The sequence below is a fragment of the Pagrus major genome, chromosome 2 (genome assembly GCF_040436345.1).
Source record: "Pagrus major chromosome 2, Pma_NU_1.0".
In the NCBI taxonomy this organism is placed as follows: domain Eukaryota; kingdom Metazoa; phylum Chordata; class Actinopteri; order Spariformes; family Sparidae; genus Pagrus; species Pagrus major.
This window is the reverse complement of record NC_133216.1, coordinates 3006363-3016461: the sequence shown is the minus strand read 5'-3', so window position 1 is coordinate 3016461 and position 10099 is coordinate 3006363. Positions and strand designations below refer to the sequence as shown.

General features: G+C 41.9%; 1 protein-coding gene across 1 annotated transcript; it reads right to left on the bottom strand.

The window, feature by feature from the left end:
• Window positions 1-3498: 3498 nt before the first annotated feature.
• dcun1d5 (DCN1, defective in cullin neddylation 1, domain containing 5 (S. cerevisiae)) lies at window positions 3499-9727 on the bottom strand. Its single transcript, XM_073486069.1, has 10 exons — window positions 9649-9727; window positions 7883-7929; window positions 7659-7701; window positions 7421-7523; window positions 6495-6657; window positions 6191-6282; window positions 5852-5960; window positions 5473-5577; window positions 5174-5276; window positions 3499-3617 (listed from the first exon to the last, which is right to left on the bottom strand). The coding sequence occupies exons 4-10, from the start codon at window positions 7489-7491 to the stop codon at window positions 3562-3564; spliced, it is 699 nt and encodes a 232-aa protein (XP_073342170.1). The 5' UTR covers window positions 7492-7523; window positions 7659-7701; window positions 7883-7929; window positions 9649-9727; the 3' UTR covers window positions 3499-3561.
• Between the last annotated feature and the right edge of the window lie 372 nt (window positions 9728-10099).

The following is a 10099-nucleotide window of genomic DNA, read 5'->3' as shown; positions in this document are numbered from 1 at the left end:
CAGAGGAGACTGTCACACAACATCAGACGATGTGTTCACACTAAAAGGAGAACACGGCTGCATTCAGAAGGATTTATACAAGCTGTCACAGGTAAATATCATCGACTCAGACTATCCAAGGATTATTATTATGACTGTTGGTTCACATGTAAAAGATGAAGCTGAGGATCTCTCATATTTTCTGTTACTTTACTACAGATTATGCATTAAACAGCAAAGCTTTGCTGTTAGGTTTGACTGCGAACTGATTCACAACTAACTTCAAAAATGTTTTATGCCATGATTGACAATGATACTGAGATATTTACAGACAGACAAACATTGCTCAATATTTTCAAACAATGGAAATTTAAGTTAATTTGACATTTTTATATAAACTGACAGATTCCCACCCTTCTAACAGTGGACAGACTTTTTTGGCCACTTGAGGGCGGCTGAACAAGCAGAAGCTGGAACATATCAGGTGAAGTCTAGTAGTTGTGGGTTGTGTTTTACATTTTAAAAAAGTCTCCAGCTACTTCAGTTGTTGAGGAGAATACTGTAACAGCGTTTTGTTGATTGTCTGCTGGAATATATATGCTTATTTATTTATTTTAATGTGTTAACTGTTCATGTCAGAGTATAGATCACAGCAGGTTTAAACACAAGTTTCTTTTTTCTGTTGTCACCTGCAGCCCTGCTGAGAGACACAGACTTTTGTCATTTACTGCCCTTGAACCATAAAAACACATCTGACTTTTATTTCCTGTGCAGGTTTAAAATGCTAACCAGGTGGTTAACTCTCACAGCTCTTCTTGCCGCCTCAGCGACTCCAGAAAGAGCAGCTTTTACCGTCGCACCAACCTGCAGGGTCAAAGGTCATCCAGAGTTAGAGCTGACTTTAAACTGTGGAGACGAAGAGAACGCAGGTCAGTAAAGAAGATCATCACACCTCCACACCTGAGCTATTCAATCTACTGTATTTCACCTGAATAATCCACTGATTACTGCTTCAGGAGGAGTCCTGGGAAAGCTCTCATCAGTCAGCTTTATTTTGTCTTTTTATGAGATTTATTACAGCAAGATAAACATAGATTACCACCAGACTTATCCTTTATTTCAGTTTCTCTATGGCTGTCACACAACATCACACCATCACATCAGACTCTGACTCCTCACCTGTAGCTGCTCCTCCTTTCATGTGCAGGTGTGGTCCAGTACTGGCACACCCCCTTTGGAGACCTCCAGAGTCCTGGTTCCCACAGTAAACTGGACCCCGTCTTTATGCACCATGACGGGAGCCTGGTTCTCCACAACACCAGCGCTCTCCACAGCGGCCTGTACTACTGCCTCCTGCAGCACACAGAGGGAACGACGCTGTGGCCCTACCAGCTCCACGTTAGTCATGACAACCAGGAATACAGCGAGTATGAGCAGCACAGCAGCTGTGGTGCGTTCAGGTTCAGGAGGGATGTTGGGTCTGATGCAGAGAGGCAGGAAGGCGTCTCAGACGGGCAGTTTGCAGGAGCTGTGGCGGCTTCAGTGCTGCTGACGTTTGTGTTTGGCTTCAGCGCTGGAGCTCTGAGCAGGACTCATGTTCTCAGGTGCGTTCAGGGACCTCACATCCAAATATTTATTCATACTGGCATCAGATTCCCAAAACATTTCTGCTAAATCATACTGCAAAAGTTTTGTCAGTAAATGCTCAAAACAAGATGTTATTAGTTTAAGTCAGTTTTTTTTTTGTGTCTGCTGCTGGAGACACTCACCCTAACCCTTTCTGTGTCAACTGTCAACTATTAAAGTAAGCTTTGATAAACGATTCGTCGGTTAAAGTCAAAATTCTCTGATTTCAGCTTCTTAAATGTAAATATTTTCAGTTTTCGGAAATATCTTTGGGTTGTGGACAAAAACAATACATTTGAGGACGTCATCTTGCCTTTTTTTTCACTATTTTCTGACAATTTATAGACCAAAAACTCCTTACAGTGCACATAAAACAGAGCAGACAGAGAAGTCGTGAAACTGATTTAAATCTAAAGTATCTCAGTAAGAAACATGCTCTCTCTTAACTTACTCTCGGTTTTTCCTCTCAGGTGTTTAGGGGCAGTCACCACAAAGTTGCCTTCACCATGGAAACAACGATGCCGAGCTGACACGCCAGACCATGCCTCCAGGGTCACCATGACAACCCCGCCGGCCATGTACGACAACCAGACCTTTGAGATGGAACAGGTGGAGATTTCATCGACAAACTCACCTCCACCTGCAAAACCTCAGAGAAGCTTCAGGGACAAACGACAGAATGAGCAGGAAACCACCGCTTATCTGGAGGGATGTGACTACAAACAGGAGGCGGAGAGAGAAGAGGAGGAGAGAGGAAAGGAGGAGGTGGCAGGAGGAAGTCTGGAGGAGGGGAAAAAAGGAAGTGATGGAGAGGAGGAGGAGGAGGAAAGAGGAGTCTATCTATTAGGAGAAGATGGAGGGAGTCAAACTGAAACAGATGATGAGGAGAGCGGTGAGGAAGGAGAGAAGGAAAATGTAGAGAGCAGGGAGGAAATGACAGAAGAGAAAGAGGAGAAAAAGGTGGAGGAGGCAGGAGAGCAGGAGAATAAAAACAAGGAGGGAGAGGGGAGCAGAGGAAGTGAGGAGGAGGTGGAGAAAGGGAGAGATGAGGAGAGGGAAGAGGAGGGATGGAGAGGGGAGAAAGAGGAAGATGGGGAGACAGAAAGTAAACAGGAAGACCCAGAACCAGCGTCCTCCCCTCCCCGGCCGCGTCGTCGCAGCCGCGTCATCCGCCTGTACCAGTATGACGACGACGGGCAGCGATACGGCCACCTTCCAGACCCCGCCCCTGACGAGCCAAGCCCCGCCCCCCGGCTCAAACAGCGCTCCCTCTCTCTGACACGCCTCAGCGCCATCATGACTGCCGCCTCAGCGGGGCCGCTGGACACAGAAGAGACAGGAGGGGAGGAGCGGCCACACTTCCACATGGAGATATGACACATTGTAGAGGGTGGACAAAATAATAATAATCATGTCAGGAGTTTAAAGGGACGTTCCACCTGACAAAACACTCGGAACAAGTTCCTGTGATACAATGTGAACTTCAGTGTTTGCTGAATGAAACAGAGGCTGTACGAATCAGTTAGAAGCAGCCTGTCATACTTTTATTTCCTTTTTATTACTGTGAAAACATCTACAAACAAGACACAAAATGGGAAAAAATAATTATCAAGAAAACATAAATTCCACAGCTCTTCTCTCAGTTCATTTTTTTTTGTTTTGTTTTCTTATTTTAAGAACTCTTCCTCCACATTATTCTTTTCTCCAAATTAACACTATAAAAACTCGACTCGGTGAGAGAAAGGCCTCCTGACCACAGGAGGCTGACGATGCACAGAGACGACCTCTGAAGGGATGTGGGTGTACAAAGAGTCCACAGGGACGATCTGTAGTCCATTTGTGTCGGTTGGATGTGAAACTGCAGTTTTTCCTTTGTATGAAACGATAAAGAGATTCCTCCTGTGTTTGTGGCTTCAGTTTTCTCTCCCTCCTTCTCCTTTTTGGTGTTGTCGTCTGCTACGATGCTGACCAAGTTTTCTGCCATTCCACGAACTCGTCTAGCAGCACTGGCCCTGCAAACAAAACCACAGGGACGGAAATGATATTAATACACTTAACTACAGTAACTCAATCGGTGCTGTGTTAGAAAATTGGATCCAGATTGGATTAGGGATGCTAGACATTGGATTTGGCCAGTATTTTCCAGGTCATTGCTGATGCCAATACTGATACATGCACATGTTTTTTCCACCTAATTGCAAAGATCATCAAGTCTCTCCTGAGGTGGAATTAACATATTATGCCTAATCTTACTGTGATGGCATTAACAACAATAACAATGCCCTTCAAAATGTTCAAAACGATCAATATCCTGCAGCCCTGATCCTAATAACGGTTACTCCAAAAGTGAAACATCAAAATAATAGTTGTCACATCCGTCTCTATAATGCTTTTTTCCCTTTGAAAGTAAAAGTTTGTCAATTATTCACAATAAATACATTTATTTATTCTCACAGCACTTGAACACAATGAACATGTCTCTAAATATGAGAGTGTTTCCACATCTGCAGATTTATTTGGGAAAAGTATACAAGCAACTGCTTTATAATTTATAGACTTGGACAATCAATTTTGGTAACTTATTCTTATTTCAGCACTTACGTCTGTTTTATTTATTCGTTCAAAGGTAAGTGGCAGTGATGACCCTCAGAGGGAACATAGAGATTAGAGTCTAAATGGAGGAAGCTATCATATTAGCTGTGTTGCCTCATCCAGTGTCATATAACCGTTGCTCTGCTCGATGAGAAGCAACATCCTGAGATTTTCTCTCTGTAGTGGAAGGAGCCACAACAAACTAGTGCCAGATTTCTCCAGCTAGACAGACGCATCCTACCTGGTTAGAACCCAACAGCGGTGTGTATACAATATGTATGATTATTTTATCCCCTTTGAGAGACAGAGCGATGGTGGGAACGTCTGTCTCGTTTCATCACTGAATATTGAACGACTTTGTGCGGTCGCTGCATTAATGATGTTTAATTTAGTAACAGAGAGGTGATTGTGGTGAGCAGTTAGTCGTCAACTTCTAAATTTATATTTAGATCATCGATTAATCAGTTTGAGTCGTTGAAGAAAGTTCATCTGATTCCAGCTTTTTAAATGTGAATATTTTCTAGTTTCCTTCATCTGGAAACTGAATATCTCGACATTTGAGGACGTCATCTTGGGCATTGGGAAATACTGATCTAAATTTTTTACCATTTTATAGACCAAATTATTAAAATCGATTAATCGAGAAAATATGTAATGAATCAACAATGAAAATAATAGTTTGTTTCAGTTAGCAGTGGAGATTTGCTGGATGTGGGTTATTGAAAAGGAGACTGAGCCTTTTCTCAACCTGCTTCATGTCGTCTTCACCATCTATAATCATCGCAGCATTGGACACGTGAAGATGAAAACACAAGGAGCCCATGTTGACTAAACACAGTTCCTGTGACAGCGACGCATGTAGCCGCCAGGTACAATGTAAGAATAAATCCAGCTAAAGTCACCGGGTCACGCCCTTAGTTTCTACTGAAGGCTCAGAGTGTGAATGTAGGTGACAGTGAGCTGCTGGTTTACTCACAAGCTCCGTCTTCATCGTAGTTACTGAGGTCTGTGTTGATGGTCCTGCTGAACTCCAGAACGTTATACCACTGGTCCTTATTCATCCCCTTGTACTTCGACTGCTGTGAGAGAGACAAACAGGAGAAGAGTGAGGGGTGAGGAGAAAAAGATGGAAATGCATCTGTACACTTGTTTTGCTTTTAGAGAAAAATGTGTTAGTGATCTATAAGATCAACTTAAGTGCTTGTACAACATTAATTACTGCAAAGCACTTTTCACTGGCCTGCCCATACAACCACATGAGACCAACGGATTTACCTCCAAGAACTGTTGGAAGACGGGGAAAAGAGGCCAAGTTCTCCCGAGCAGCAGGGCCAGCATGGATTTAGCCGTGTCCATGTCCAAACTCCTCTGGTCCTTATCCTGATCACACAACAGAAGCACAAAGACAACAACAGTGAGCGGGAGGCAACAGAACTGTTGAGACCATTTCAGTCTGTTTTGATCCAGTTACTCCTGCTGATGGTGACTTTTCCACAGAGCTCTGTGGTAATATTTAATCTGACTGTTAAACAAGGCTGCACATTCCTTCCATTAAAATCTCAACTCATCTCTGCTGCAAAGTTAAACCACAGTGGGTGTACTCTACACAACACAAAAAAAAAAAAAATACACAAACAAAACACATCAGACTCACTCTGGAGAAGTCAAAGGCATATCTGTAGATGTTTTTGAAGACCACAGAGTCATTGAGCTGATTGCGCAGGTAATCCAGTTTGCTCTGTAACCTCTCTGTGCAGTCACACCTGCAAGTAGTTGAAAGACAACATGCCAAACAGTTTTTCTTACAGGTCTAGTGAGAATAAAAGATGCCCGAGTGTCAAAGTACAAGAGAGCTTAAAGCTTTTGTCTGTACACAGAGTCTATGGTATATTCATGTGTTCATAAACTAATCAAGATGATGAGAACAAGACGAAGTCTGATTAGTAAATTCTGTTTTAAGCACCACAAAACTGAAAAATTTTAGTTTTCTTACTGTAATAACGTCATTCCCCTGAGCCACTCGTCTTTTGTGAAGAATCCCATATTTGCTGCTTCTAGATGCCAGGCTATAACTAACATGATAATCTGCAAGAAAGAGAGGAAATACATTTTTTTAAAAACAACATTGTTGGATGTGAACAGAAAACTGTGTACTCTCTCTCCAGAAAGTTTTCTTGAATTATAAAAAAGGCCACAGTCTGTCTGTGGCAGTGGAAATGAAGGAAAGAAGGAAAACTAGTTGTTTGATAAATCCACGCCCAGGTCATGAATAGGCTGAGGGAAAGTGACAGACTCACATTCTCTGGTTCCACACCGATGTCTTCACAGAACTTCTCCATGGCCTCCGGACCGACCACTTTGTCGGGGCCGGCATACTCGTGGAACCAGGCCAGGCACTTCTTATTGGAGAACAGCTTCTCAGAGATCGGCCTGGCCCCACGGATCTGAGGTCGGGTGAAACTACAACGCAGACCACAGGTTTAGGGATTAAATAAACTTATAATATAATGGTAAGAAAAAATTATTAATTTAAGTGATGCAGGTTTAATGTAAATATATCAAAAACAACTGAAGTAGCTGGGGACTTTAAAATGTATGTGGACTACGAAACTTCACCTGACTCGCCATCAGCATGAGGGTGGTGAGATAATGACTGAATTTTCATTTTAAGGGTCAACTTTTCCTTTAACTTTTTAATATGTCTCACATGGTCAGGACACACTTCTGAACATGAAACACATGCGCATGTAATCACATAAAACCCAAACAGCATTAAAGCTCTGCTCCTCCTCCTGAAGCAGCGCTGATTAAGAGGACAAGTATGTGCTGAGTGCTGTGTTTCCCCAAGTGCGTAGAAAGAACATAACTCTGAAGACACACACACACACACACACACACACACACACACACACACACACACACACACACACACACACACACACACACACACACACACACGGGGGTTCAGTCTGCCTCCTGCCAGGTGAAAGACAACCCTGCCAGTCCTTTTTCTGGCTGCTGCAGGGTTCAGCCAGTGGTCCTCTTCCCCAACAGAGAGCCTCTAACTCACCAGCTACGCACCAGAGGTTTCACAAACATGCTACAAAACACACCCAACTCAGTAATACACTGAAAAAATGCCTGGGGACATGTCATGCACTACTGGTAGATGACCAGAGAGGACAGACATACAAAGTTATGGTGTGAGTGAACGTGTGTTTACCTTGTGATTTTACACTTGTGCTCATTATCATCTGCATTAGGGAGCTTCCTCTTCTTCTTCACCACAGGCATCACTGAACCTTTAGTGGGCTTCACTAGCTGGGCTACAGAAGAAGAGATTCTTTTAAAATCACATGTTGGCAGGGTGTATTCAGATAACAAATCCACCTACAGATGACAATACAAGCCAACAATCAATAATCCATTTCAGGATAACGTGTGCAGGATGGAGGTCATACCTGTGTACTTCTGGCTGCCCTGTCCATTCAAATCTAAGAGATTCTGGAATAAAGGAAATCACAACGTCATAAAAACATCCATGCACACTTTTATAAAACTTTAATCAAGTCAAAGGCGAGATATTAAGACCGAGATAACATTGTGCTGCAAAGTGTAGAAGTATTATCGCTGTGTAAATGTTGGACTGCATTAGCTACATTTAAAAATTAACATGACTACTCACAAGCTTGTCCAGTGTTTCTGATACAGTGCAGATGTCTGCCGAATGACCTGGATTGGATTGAAGTAAACACATCATAATTAACACGAGAAAGATATCATTAGTACTCAGAGAATGTCAAACATGCATGATAGACATTACTTACTTCATTATTTATTTTTTTTATTAACCCTAACAGCATCTAGTTGAAACTCAAATTATTATCAACTGCATTACAACAATTATTTTATCCTCCATCATTTACTTCACGATTGTGATGTGATGTGCAGTAAAAACACACAGTTCACTTCACAAAGTCATTTGCCAGGAATAAATGCTTTCACTGACGTGGTTAGCAGATGCAGCTTATTACCGGATGAAGCTGCACTGCGTTGCGTTGCGTTGTGTTGTGAACCCGGCCTTATTTTGCCCTTATGGAGTCTTGTATTATGAAAACCCCACTGTGCCAAAACAGTGGCCTCTTTTAAATGAAGAAGGGGGCTGAGTTTGTTCATGGAGCACTGAAGTGTGTCTGAACACCACATTTGTGAGGTCGGCTGCTAATGTTGACTCATAAAGTCTTAGTCGGCTTTCCAGATCATCACAAAAGGTGATTCCATTTCTTTGTGGACCTGGTTATAAACAGGAAATGGTCTTCCCCAACGTGTCGGCAAGTGTGAGCACACGGTTACCTGAACCACTTGAAACATTAAAATTTCCCTTCAGTGGAACTATGGTACATGAGCCAAAACCATGAAGATGAGACTCAGTATATGTGGACAGGTGTCCTAAAAAAAACATGTGTCACAAACTTCTAAGAGTAGAGTTAAAATTCAACTACAATATCACCTGTAGAGATTAAAAGTGAATATCGGAAATTGGTATTTAGAGTATCACTGTATGAAGGAGGCTTAACAGACTTAGAGACTTTGAGCACGACTCATAATTTACCAAATGTCAGTGTTTTTTCCCATCATCTGAGTTATGTTGACAAAAAATGTAAGAATACCACGTTAATAGTATGGTTTAAAACTAACTAAGAAGATACCAATAATAAAGCATTAGTGCAATTAATTTGTATGTAATAATATAATAATAATATTGCGTCATCAATGTATTTTTCTCCTGTGCTCACACTTAATAGCAGTGATTAATATAAAGGCTAACATTACCTGAGTAACTCAGTATTACTCAGAGAAAACATAGTTTAAAACACTTTTTATTTACAAACATTTCTGATCAAATTAAATAATAATGAAATATGGAAATAAACCCACTACCGTAGGACGTATTTTCAACAAAAATCAGTAGAGATGGACAGGCTGAGCCAACAAATCATCACATTTGAGAAACAAATATGAAACTGTGTTCTGGCTCCTGTTGTAACCTGCTGTCTTTAAATAAAAACAGCTTCAGGACTCGTCCGTGGACGCTAGCTGAAGGCTAACGAGCTTAGGATGACTAATATTTAAAATCGCGACCAGACCTCGCGCCTCGTGTCGATTAAACGTCACAGACACTTTAATTACAACATAAAAACAAACATTATTAGTTTAAAAATCTTCTGCTATTCAGTCTTTGCTGCCGGGAGACTTCTTTTGTTTGCTAGCTAACATTAGCGCAGCACCGCGGGTGTCACAGCTACACTTGCTAACGTTAGCTATTTTGTCAACACACATGTCAAAGACCTGTCAAATCCACCTGAACCCAGTTCCAACAACGTATAAACGAGTTGCTTGTTTACATAATCAACACCACGGAAAGTCCTTCAAAATACTACAAACACTTACTTTTTACAGTTAGCGGCTGGCTGACAAATCAGTCCGACTTCTGCTTCACCGGGGTTTTAGGCTGTCGCCGGCGTTTCCGGGGAGCGGACGATACCACCGCTTTATGGGGGGTGTAATGCGAATTAAACGTTCCCGCGTCAAGGAAAATGTTTTCATAAAAGCGTTTTTACAACGGCATATTTGAAGACAGACTATATGGTCGTATATAAATAGCACATATTTTATTTTAGTCAACAATGAAAAAAGCAAGGAAAACAGCTGACTATAAGGTCTACCCTACTGGACCGCAAAGGGAGAAACGTCCGTATTTTTAAAGGAACAATCCTTTATTTTTGGCACTCACATGTAGCTAATCCAGAGGCAGTCACACTCACTGACCCAGGAGACCCATGGTGACTTGACTTTTCACTCCAGGATGTAAGCTCTCATCAGTGTCACGTCACTGTATCCA

What these genes read in the sequence shown, in the direction of transcription:
- dcun1d5 (XM_073486069.1), bottom strand. Translation starts at nt 7,491, where the DNA reads ATGCCTGTGGTGAAGAAGAAGAGGAAGCTCCCTAATGCAGATGATAAT. An exon ending in TCGGTGTGGAACCAGAGAAT is followed by an intron (nt 6,283 to 6,494) that starts GTGAGTCTGTCA and finishes TCTTTCTTGCAG; the next exon opens with ATTATCATGTTAGTTATAGC. An exon ending in CTACGATGAAGACGGAGCTT is followed by an intron (nt 3,618 to 5,173) that starts GTGAGTAAACCA and finishes TTTTGTTTGCAG; the next exon opens with GGCCAGTGCTGCTAGACGAG.